At 40.2% G+C, this 12,500-nt stretch overlaps 1 protein-coding gene across 1 annotated transcript in view; it reads right to left on the reverse strand.

Annotated features, from left to right (window-relative positions):
* tbc1d32 (TBC1 domain family, member 32) overlaps positions 1–12,500 on the reverse strand; it is a gene marked incomplete at both ends in the record, with an annotated part of 83,756 nt that overhangs the window by 44,371 nt on the left and 26,885 nt on the right. The window contains 4 exons of the mRNA XM_080047506.1: positions 1,031–1,156; positions 1,467–1,560; positions 4,983–5,091; positions 7,315–7,437. Of these exons, the coding sequence (XP_079903632.1) occupies positions 1,031–1,156; positions 1,467–1,560; positions 4,983–5,091; positions 7,315–7,437 (452 nt within the window). The remainder of the gene's footprint in view (positions 1–1,030; positions 1,157–1,466; positions 1,561–4,982; positions 5,092–7,314; positions 7,438–12,500) is intronic.

Raw genomic sequence — 12,500 nt, forward strand, 5'->3', positions numbered from 1 at the left:
TAAAAAATGCTAGATTTTGAACGGTTAGATTGCACTAAATAAAAAAAAAAAGGCACTTACTACAGGCATAAGAGATAATAAATCTTGATCACGCTCTCCCAGTGAAAAGGCCTTTAATGAGCGCGATACAGTTTCAGAGTGTGGAGGTTTTGAGTTCCACCGAGTGAAAGGAAGCAATCACTAGCGCAGTGCACGTATGAAAGGGACGAGATTGTCAGCCCTCCTTCATTTGAATGTATTTTTGTCATCCTGGAATGACAAGCTATTTACTCCCCCGTATGAAAAAGTATGATCAGGGACCTTTCATAATGCCTGTCAATGGCAGTGATGAGGAGTTCTTAGAAAGTTTATGGATGTCGGGTCTATGTAACCTTGTTGAGGAGATGTGTGTGTGTGTGTGTGTGTGTGTGTGTGTGTGTGTGTGTGTGTGTGTGTGTGTGTGTGTGTGTGTGTGTGGTGCACCTGCAGTACCACAGAATCCAATCCACCAATCAGATCGCTTGATTTCAGCCACCCGTTTTATAATGTGGAGTTTTGTTCCTCTCATCATTTCATGTGGAGTATCTCTAGTTGAGAGCTAGAGTTCTATCCCAGCAGTGTCTACTAGAACTTTTACTTTTTGTTTTGTGTTTTCATTTTAATAAAATGTTTTGCTTTTACACGTCTTTATGACGTTTTGGATGTAATGTATTTCACTTTGGTCGGCCTCGGCTGTTATGAATGTGCTATACATAAAGTTGACTTGACTGGACAGTATGAGTGTTCAAAGTTCACCAAGTGCAATACAGTTATTTTTTTTAACAGTTTTTCAAATGTGTACTTGTTCAAAAGTCAGGAAATCTAATCCAAACGGTTTACAATAAATCCAGCCTTCACCATGGTTTACGATGTTCAATTTTTGTGTAGACTTTTTTTGGTTGTTCTTGTTTTTGTGGTTCAACCCATAGTCATTTTAAAGTCTGTACATTTTTTTGGGAGCGCACGATTAGGCCAGGATTATATTATCAGTGTGTGTGCTGTTGTTAATTACCATTCCCTGTCAGGACGTTTGGTGTGGAGGTCATGGCTGTGCAGTAGTGTCTCCGGCAGCTCTCCATCCAGCTCTCCTCTCTCACACAGTCTTTAGATGACGCTAGAAAAGCTCCGATCTCAGTGTCTGTACAAGGGGGAAAAAAGGTAAAGAAAAATCTCGATAATTCACCGGTTAAAATGTGCAGTCAGTGATTCTGGACGAGAACTTGTGTAGACAAAATCACTTTTTTTTTTGGTCAGTAAACGGGCATGTTAGCTACGATGGGCCTAATTTGTTAACATTACCTAATTTACATACCACTTTACAGAGCCTAGGCTGTGTATTTACAGGTGGCAGATTAGTGAGGAAATATTGCCTGATTTTGACAACAAGCAATCTCCAGAATCACTGACTCCACCTTTAATATTGGCAACTTGATTGATATTCCTCTTACCTTGTGAGTTATGGTGGATCATCGGTGGATCCAAAGTGTAGCAGTGAGGCAGAGGGTAGCTCCAGAACATGGGCCAGGGGTAAGGTTCCCCTCCCTAGAAACAAACAGTTAAAAAACATTTAATTTACTAATTTACACTCTGTTACATCCTCCTAATGCTATTGTTTCAAGCTATTCTATTATGTGGTCTGCTGTATCAGTGGCAAATAAGATTGGGACATATTTTCAAACCTACACGGTTCAACATTTTTGCATAATTTTATTTGATTAATTTAAATTCTGCTCCGACTAGATAGTGTTTATGAGTTTGCCGGGTTATTGATGTTTCATTATGTTGAATTGTTACCAATAGTTTTGCAATTCAATGTACTAAAAACCGTCTGATACGATGACATGATATTTGATTTCATCATTGAAATACACACATTTCAACTATAACCAACATAGTGCAGTTTAACACTGACTCTCTAAATCAAATCATTGCTGAGCAATTGTTTAGCGGCGAGCTGGTAGCAGTTTATCAAATTGTGAAGAATCGTAACTTTTCAAAGCTCAGTGTGTAACCAGCCACAATAATGTGCCCTGAATGTTAATGGGAGTTTAGAACGCAGAACTCTTTATCGTATTGTCTGTGCCTTGGGCTCATTATAATCCCCCACTGAGATTGGAGTCAGGTGATGTGTTGCCCTGACGATGTTACAAAAAGATTAGAGAGAGCTCTGTGTGTTGCTGAGGCGCTGATGATTGCTTATTATCCGTACACAGCTGCAGGACTCATTTAGCTTTAATAAAAAATATAAAAGCAATAGCTCACGACAGGCTGTGGAATGTGCTCATTATACCACAGTTAAAGGGCGTTGTTCGGCCCGGTGCGAAGTATTATTATACTATTATAATATAGTATAATAATTCTGCATGGAATGGAATTTGAGGTAGTTCATTCAGGAGACTTTTTACTTCTTATTCGTTTAACATTTCAGTTAAATCTTTTATATAATTTTACTATCTTACATCATGGTCTAAAAATGCTGTATCTGTGTACACTGTTACACTCATTTTAATGTTTTTAAAAGGTACTCTGAGGAACTTTCAGCTGTTGTTCCTGGGTGAGCGTAACCCATGACAAAGGCATTAAGAAAAACTATATTAAACTATCATGCTTTGCACTGATGGTCCCGTTTGCTGTAACATGTCATTTATTTTCATCAGATCAAAAGTTCCTCGTAGCACCTTTAACTAAAACATTTTCGGAATCAGATGTTGATGTTTTTGTCATAATTGTGCATAATTAACTATTTTCCATCTTCCCATATTCTTGCCTCAACAGCTGAACTACTGGCAAAGGAAATATTTCAATAAGTATATTGTACAAGTCTAAAACTAAATTGAATGGTTTCATAGCCAATATGGAAGACAGTTTGATATGCTAGGAATAACCAGTGCTTTAAATCAATAATACTTGGGGCGCTCCGGTGGCATAGAGGACAGAGCACGTACCATATTGGCTCAGGCCTAGTTGCAGTGGTCGCGGGTTCAAATCCGACCCGTGGACCTTTACTGCGTATCATCCCCCGTCTCTCTCTGTCTCCCCATTTCAACTCTGTACTATCAAATAAAGCTTGAAGAATTCCCCCAAAAAATCTTAAAAATAACAAAAAACATTGATACTTCCCTCTTCTTTGTAACCCCAGGCGGATACACTTTTCATTTGTTTTGTAAACTTCACACATCTCTGTGTATTTAACAGCTTTTACACTGTGTAAACTGTATGTCCCTCAAGTAAAAGGAGACATAGGAAATAAAAGCGATCTTTCGAAACACTCCCAAAGCTAATTCACACTCTGTATTGTTTGAAATCTGTCTCATATCCTTTCCCTGACCTCATCCTAAATGAGTTTCCTGTTTGGTGTTGCTGCGTAAACAACACCTAAATAATTGATATTCAACCCAAAACATGGCGTGTAAATACAGCTGCCGGCTTCAGAGAATGACTTAAGCCCTGTGGGGAATTAGCGGGAATGATTTGTATCCGACATAAACATTACCAGCAGCGAAAAATTGTTTAATTTAAAATACATATGGATGTTTAGGTTCGGATGAGGGTCGGATCAAGTGGGATTATTGTTCATAATATTGTGATAGAAAAATTATTAAAGGACAGATAAAAAGAAAAATTGTTTGTGTGTGTGTGTGTGTGTGTGTGTGTGTGTGTGTGTGTGTGTGTGTGTGTGTGTGTGTCAGTGTTAATTTTTGCAGCAAATTCTGATTTAGTCTTAGTCTTAGTCTTTTGAATATCACACCATTTAGTCTTAGTCCTATTCTAGTCATCTAAAATATTTTAGTCTTAGTCTAGTCTAGTCTACTAAATATAAGCAGATTTTAGTTTGACTAAATCTACAGCGGACTTCGTCGACTAAGTGTTTTTCTTCATTGAATGGTATTAAGGTTTGAATATGCAATACAGACACAGATTTAATGGTTGTAATACAAAACATGTATTCTATTTCATTAGTAATAATCTCACATAAAATCAGTGTACCTGACTGGATAGGGGGGAGTGGGGGCTTTAAGAGCCTGTGCCCGGGGGTCCATTATCTCATGATCTGTCTATGAACCAACTGGATTCCACAATCTGTTTTCTTTTTGCGGGGAGCATGCACAAGCATTATTTATAAAATAAAATAAAATAAAGAAAATATTTTAAAAAATTGGGGGGCCCCACACTAGGTCTTGAAACGGGCCCCGAGATTGTTAATGCCGCCCCTGGGCAGCAGCAGCAGCACGCAGTTGAGGTGCTGATACATTTGAGCAACTGCGCCTTCCTTTAAGCAACACTGCTGCCGCTGTGTGTGTTCGGACTTCTTTTGCATCAAAGCCTTTTAGATAATACAATTAGAGGTTTTAATTGAACGCTGTTCATGCGTCGGAGTTGATTGTAACTTAAAAACAGAAACTAACGGACGGAGGCGGCAGTTTCACATGGCTCTGTGTATTCAAACTCGAGACAGAGCCTACTACTACAAACAGATCGCGGAACTTAGCCGTTCCCCTAGACATCGTTAACGGGCAGGATATCCCTGACTATCATTTTTGTCCATCATACCGCAGAGTTTTTCAGCACAGCGGCTCACTCCACCCGCTCACACCTGCGCGGTCTCCCGTCGATTTTCACCGACACAGGGTTGCATTCGCTGCTTTGCACTGATTGGATTTCTTCCCAACTTGTCCCACAAAAAGAGTAGTTCTGATTGGATCTCTTCTCCATTCGTCCCGCCCTAACAGTTTCGTCTAGTTCCTATTCGTAGACTATAGTGTCAGTTAAATTAGTCTCAGTCTTCGTCATCACATCTGCCTTTTTATTTAGTTTTTATTTAGTTTACGTCCGTGAAAAAGGTCATAGTTTCGTCATAGTCTTAGTCTACGAAATTAACACTGGTGTGTGTGTGTGTGTGTGTGTGTGTGTGTGTGTGTGTGTGTGTGTGTGTGGTTTACATTGTAAAGCAGAGCATAGTTTACCTCTTGTACGTCTCGAGGAGGGAGCTTTCTCTCAGACGGGCCTCCCACTGAACTAACACGAACCAGCACGTGATTCCGCTCCACTGACAGACTGTCTATGATGCACTCCCTGGGAAGGAAGAGGGAGTTAGACAAATGCACTTAAGGGTAAAGTAAGCGATATATTTATGTTAATATACGTGTTAAATCCCTCTATATTCATACAGTGATCACTTATATAGTGTGAGCGTTTCATGACTCCGATCTCACTGCCTGGGAAGGGAAAAGGGAGTTAGACAAATACACTTAACTTAAGTGCACTCTCTCACATTTAAGATGGACATACATATAAGAAAGATGTTTGAAAAAAAAGGGTTTAAGAAATAAAGAGACATGTAGAATACAATACCACTTAATGTAATGTTTTCTTGGCCCCTTATAGTTTGGTAGATAACCCTATTGTAGGCTGTCTATGATGAACTGACTGGGAAGGAGAGGGAGATGAACATATAAGATCTCTACACTTTCTATCAGCCTTGTGTCCTTGCAATACTGTGTTTATTTGTGTCTCAAGTGTTGCTCTCTTCACTTGTGTTTTTCTGCTTCTATATTGCATTGGTAAGAGGAGCCTGAGGCCAAAGAATTTCATTGCCAATGACTGCTGCTGTAATTGTTGTGCATATGACAAATACACTCCGTGAATCTTGAATCTAAGAAAGAAGTTTGAATAAAAATAAAAAATTGAAGAAAAGGCGCTTCATGGTTTAAAGGTGTTACAATGAACTTTTAAATATTAATACGTTTTCCTCTGATGATCATAAATTACATGTAACAGCAAACGAGCCCATCAGTGCAAAGAATGCTATTTTTATATAGTTTTTCTTAATGCCTTTGTCAGGGGTACGCTCACCCAGGAACAACAGCTGGCGTAGTAAAAACACTGCCGCTTTTGGCCAAAGAGGGGTCGCAAGAATCAACAATGAAAGTTCCTCGAAAGCACCTTTAATGGACAGTTTATATATAAAGCAAATTCATGCATGCATTCATTTCCTTGTGAATATTTTTTTTCTTAAATCACTCGAAACTCAAAACGTTGAGGTCAATAAAATGTGCAGATTGCCCTCACAAAGTCGTTCTGATGGGCATATGAAAAAGTAGGTCACAGCATAAATAGCAGCATAAGTTATATAAGGACAAAAATATAAAATGACAAGGAAAAATCAGTTGCTTCAAAGTAGTTTAGAAGTGAAAAGCAGGGGATGAATATAAAAGAGTGAGAATGAAGGGATGATGGTGTGATGATAATGGGATAAGAGAGGAGAATAGTGCAGAATACATTAACAAGTCATCGTTCTCGGAAAAAGGAGAGTTGTGAGCTGGCAATTCCATTTTCCGAAGGCCATTTCAATTCATAACCAAGTCGCGGTTGTGTCCACCATTACCATGAGAGAGGGGCACTTGAACAGCCACTTACAGGGAAATGGCCCTCTCTCTCTCTCTCTCTCTCGCTCTCTGTCTCTCTCTGTCTCTCTCTCTTCCATTTTATTTCATTGTGTTTGTGACAAAGACCAAAACAAAAAAACTATTTCTCATACTGTGCAATGATTGGATAGGAAAGTGTTATGTCGTGTATAAGGATGATGTACAGAAGAAAAGAGAGAGAGAGAGAGGGAGGGAGAGAGGGAGGGGGAGAGAAAGAGGGAAAGAGAGAAAGAGAGAGAGACAGGGAGGGATGTAGAGAGAGCGAGGGAGAGAGAGAGAGAGAGGTAGAGAGAGAGAGAGAGAATGTATGTGCAAGTTGTGCTTGCACATACATTCCGGAGAAAACTAAAACTTTTTTACTTCATGGGGTTATAAGGGCAAATGTCCAGGAAGTGTATTAAAGAAATAGATTCATATTTGGGGAAATATCTTTATAACATTTATTTCAGAGAGTTGAGAAAAAATATATATAAATTCCATATTGGCTCAGGCTTTATTGCAGTGGTCGCGGGTTCAAAAATAATAATGATGTTATGACAGAATCGTTTAAGTCATTGACGATAGAAGAAGTGTCTTTGATTGCCCTCTGTGGTATACAAATACTATCAATTATTAATAATAAAACTACCAAAGACATTTTTAAATCATTATTTTTTGGGCATTTTCAAGCTTTATTAGATAGTACTGAGTTGAAATGGGGAGACAGAGAGAGAGGGGGGATGACCTGCAGTAAAGGTCCACGGGTCGGATTTGAACCCGCGACCACTGCAACAAAGACCGGAGCCAATATGGTACGCGCTCTATCCTCTACACCACCGGAACGCCCCAAACCAAAGACCTTTTTAAAGCTGTAGTAAGTGGTTCTTCTCACCCTTCACTGGTGTCTGGTTCAGTCAGGTTTTCCCTCTGACTCTGCAGCAGCGTTTGGCAGATGTTGTATTGGCTCTCCAGCAGCAGGAAAGAGTCCAGGTTACAGCAGAGCACACTGAGCAGCCTGCAGACAGACAGACACGGACAGACAGACAGACAGACAGACACACACACACACACAAAGTTGAGTTTTCATCATTTCCGAGGACATTACATTCATTTCCTGGAGACTTGCCCAAACCATAACAACTACTTTTTTTTTTTTTTTTTATATATTTTTTGGGCATTTTTATGCTTTATTTGACAGTGCAGAGAGACAGAGGTGAAACGGGGCAGAGAGGGGAGCGACATGCAGAGAACGACCGCGGGCGGGAACCGAACCCGGGTCCGCTGATGGGCCCGGCCCGGGAGGGGGACGCCTTACCAACTGAGCTAAAGGCGACCCCAACAACTACTTTCCTAACCTTGACCTAAGTCTACCGTCTACCATCACCTTAAAGCAAGTCTTCATCCTAAAATGTACTTATTTATTGCATTAAAAAAAGGGCAAAACCCCACAATATCGCTGTGTAAACATAAAAGTGTCCCCACAACATGAGTAAAATACACACACACACACACACACACACCAACACACAAGACATTAAACTACAGACCACTGGCGTTTAAAGATACTGTAGCATAGTGGCTGCACTGAGCAGATCAGGCTGTAATGTAGTACATAGTAGAACTGTGTATCCAAAAAGCCCATTTAGACTCTTGCTGCCTGCTCGTCTATTTACCCTGGCCTTGTGTGTCTGTGCTGGATCAGTAAACACATTGCTCCTTCCAGCAGCCGCCGTAGCTGTAGCCAATGGTGAGCTTTGTTAAGTAGGAGGCCTTGGGGAAAGCGTCATGGTTCAATTTCAGTTGCTGGTAATGACACCAGTCTCAGGCACGCTGTTAAAAACTCCGGCAGCATTTTGAAGACACTACAGAGTACAGACAGTGTGTTTCAGCCCTCAGTGTGTGTGTGTGTTTTATATGAACCAATACCCTGTAAACCCAAATCCACAAAATGTCATTTGGTGGAGCTAGTTGCATGATAGTAAAGCATCTGACGAAATGTCACAATTTGGAAAATGTTTCTAGCTGATGGGAAGATTTTTATACCACTCTCATGTTCGTGCATTAAGTAGAAAAAGAAAAAGAAGTAGATTTCATTTTCACTTGTAGTGATGGCAAACAGCTAGCATTCCGCTTAAAGATAGAACTAATAATAATTATGAATCATTTTCCATAACATTTAAAGTTGAATTGATAAGTTTACTGTCATTTATTTAACTCTTGATGTAGAACGTGTAGTTTTAGTCATATTTATATTTTTAGAGTTACAGTACGTGCTTTAACTTGTGCTTTTCTAATGTGTATTGTGTATTTTAATCTTGCCCCTGTAAAGCACTTTGAATGGCCTTGTGTCTGAATTGTGTTATATAAATAAACTTGCCTTGCTTTGCCTTGCCTTAACTGTATACCTGTCCACCCACTACTATACACTGTGCAGCGCATCTCCACTAATTGATGAGCCAACGCACAGTGACAACAGTGTATACTATTCTGCCCGTGACAACATTAACCTGACAAGTTAGAATGTCTTGACAGGCTATAGCAGGTACAGTATGTCCTATTTTTGCTTTGTCTCTTCCATCCACTCTTGCAAATCTTGCCTCCTTTCACAAATGTCATTGAATTTATAATAGTGCTTGTGCGTGTGTGTGTGTGTGTGTGTGTGTGTGTGTGTGTGTGTGTGTGTGTGTGTGTGTGTGTGTGTGTGTGTGTGTGTGTGTGTGTGTGCGTGCATGCGTTCTCGTATACTGCCATACAGGAGGTCATATTGAGTTCTGCGTGTAGTTCTGTGTGTTGTGTGCATTTTGTCCTTCTTGAAACCACACATCTATTCTTCCAAGCAGCTGTTTCATTTCCTGTCGTTTCGGGCCGTTTCTCAGACTGTGTGTTTGATTGACAGCTCTCCTCACTCACTGTGACAGCAGCACAGCAAGAGGCTGAGAGTCTGTCAGGCCTTTTCTGACCCCAGCTCTGTTTTAAACAACGCAAGAGAGAGAGAACCGTGCCTTCTTCCAAGTGTGTCTATGTGATAGGGCTTCTCGTATCAAGTGGGGTGTAAAGACAGACAGCTCAATCACAGGTCGTTTTAAGATGTTGAGCTGTTCCTAAACGTAGTTCATCGGTTGATCTGTGCAGTTGTAATGTTGTGGACTGTAGTGGAGAAATTCATTCTAGGGGGCAACAAGTGATTATTTTCAATTTTAATTAATGTTTTTTTTTTTTTTTTTTTTTTTAAAGGTTTGAATGGCTTGGCTCAGTTCAAAATGCCAAAGTTAGCTCTGTATGGAAGCCAAAGACCTTTATGTAGTTAATGTTATCGGGTGTCACTACAAATTTAGCTTAAATCTACGGTCTTGAAAACAATTATATAATCAGAAGAGAACCTGAATGACCCCATTCAAGATGGAGTCAGCACTTCTGGAGAATGCTTGTTGACTTTTCACTTTTTGAAAAAAATCTCCTCACGATCCGCTATCTATACGTACTGAGTTTCCGCACTAAAAATAACCTGGTGTAAATACACAGCCTAGGCTCTGTAAGTGGATATGTAAACCAAGTGGGCCCACTGCAACTAGAAACATGCTCCTTTACAGCCTTGGCTTTGTATTTACACCCATTTTTAATTGTATTCAGCACAGTAGTAGATCAGTGAGGAGATATTCACAAATTTTGACCAAAAGCGTTTGTTAACAAGCGTTCTCCAAAATCGCTGACTGCACCTTTAAGACACACTACAATCCATCTCCTGACAGTTTAAGTTGTAGTCATTCATGTTGACAGGGACAACCACTCACTCTATCTCATGTTGAACTCCATTTGCATTGGAACACGCCCCCCCTTCTGTTTATGACATGTGATCACTCGCTCGGTGATGCGCCCACATGCATCACAGGACTGGTGTGAAAACCAATCAAAACCCAGAAGTCTCCTCGCCAGTCTGACTGATGATCACGGCTCCTGATTGATTAGTCGCGCCTGATTTAAGATGCAAAACGGTTCAACTTTATGGATATACCTTTCGGGAGGTTTTACTACGTTGGCAAGTCAGCGGGGAATTGCTAAAATCAATCATAAAATAAAATCATTCAACAGTGCAGTGATGCAAAGAGAAGCTCTGGAAATGCTATAATAATGTATATACAGACCCGGGAAAAATTAAGAGACCAATCTGGATTTTTTTTAAATTTTTATCTCTACATTACTTATTGAAAATGCTCTAAATCTCAATATTTGTATTGGGAATTTGGTAGAAATGTTGTCAGTAGTTTATCATAAAATTAAAATGTTCATTTTACTCAAACATTTGGCTCTAAAGAGTAAAACGAGAGACACTGAACATTTGGAGTGGTCTCTTATTTTTTTCTGGAGCTGTATACACGTAGGTTTGTATGTTCGGATTGCAAGTACTGCTGACACAATTTGTGAGTACAACATGGTTTAGAAATGGACCTGATTGCTGTAATTAATGGTCTGCATATTTACAGGTAGCTGAAACGAAAAAGCTGACAGTCAAGTGCATCACCAAACCTAATTTAAGAAGCTTAATGTGGGACTTATCACTGCATACAACCCCCAACAACAAACTAAAGCTTAACAATACTTTGGGGAAACGTACTTTTGTTATTATACTGTACATAAGTCATTTCTTGAACTCTGTTGTCCATCTTAAGAGCCTTTCACATCGGCATAGAATTCAATCTTGAAATATAAATGTATCCATCTAAATTCCCCTATCTAGGTCTGGGGAGAGCATAGACTACAACTGCAAAGAAATGTTCATGTCCAAGTCGTATTGTATTGTCAGGGCTTCACTTAAAGGAATACTTCACCCATACGGAACCAGCGTTCTATCATTATAAAATAACTATTATAATATAATGAATGAGGTTTTTCTTCCCTCAGTCTTCCCTTACGGCCCCCACACACATCCTACCTCTACTGCGCGTCTACCTCGCGTCTGCGTCTGACTTTTTGACTGTGAAATCAACGTAGAGTGAGCACACATCCAACCTCAGACGCACTGCTGAGGCGCGTCGGAGGCGCGTCGGAGGCACGTCTGCAGCGACGCTCCCCTTCACCTCAGGAGGCTCGCCTATTTTTTTTCTGAGAGCAGCGCGTCTCTCTCGCGTCTCTGTGCTTTAACTGATAGAGAAATACTCTGCTGACAGTCATACCAGCAGCATTCACTGTAGTTACACGTTTACCCGGTGTGTTTATTTCAAAATAAAACATCCCTCAGTCGTATACGCGAATAATCCCTTTATTTCACGATTTAATTGTGCAATCAAAATCCGAGGGATTTAAAACCTAATTTTCAATTAGTTCTGGCATTTCATTTTTGGATAAATGACACATATAGAGATCCAATATAGTGAAGAAATAAAAAAGATCATGATGAGCGCAACAGTTTTCCGTTGCTCTATCTGTGTCTACGGCCTTCTTCTTCCCCGACCACACCCCCCTCTCTCTCTCCCGTATAAATCAGTAAAGTGATTTTTGAAATACTCTGCTGAGAGTCATATTGACTTCATACTGGCAGCTTTCGCTGTAGTTTCACCATTTCCTGGTGTGTCCCCTTCAAAATAAAACTTCCAACAAGCGAAAATATGGCAAAAAAAAAGAAAAAAAATGGCAATGGGGCGCACGGATTACTGTCCAGACTCAATATAAATCATATGCATCATAGATGACATGAAAGAACTTCATTTTTAATGGGAATTATCTATGAAAACTCTATGTAGAAAGATAGGGCTTTTAGAAGCAGCGCTGCAGCAGCAGCTGCTGAGACGTTGCATGTGTGTCCGAGAAAAGTCCGAGAGAGGCAGCAGTAAGGTAACGCGACGCGCTCCAGAGGTAGACGCAGGATGTGTGTGGGGCGCGTTAGTCTTCCCTTGGCCCAGCTGTCCTGTTAATCCTAACCCTTACTGTGATGTCACAAGAAGGAAACTGTAGGGTTAGACAGTGAGACCATAAAAAACTCTTTCTGCCTTTTCTCAGGCTAAGATGATCCGATTTCATTTTTTTTGCACATTTACACTAAATAGGATCTCCGAGTTCAATACACCTTCATATTCCAACTGG

This window comes from Ammodytes marinus (genome assembly GCF_949987685.1).
Source record: "Ammodytes marinus genome assembly, chromosome: 19".
Lineage (NCBI taxonomy): Eukaryota > Metazoa > Chordata > Actinopteri > Uranoscopiformes > Ammodytidae > Ammodytes > Ammodytes marinus.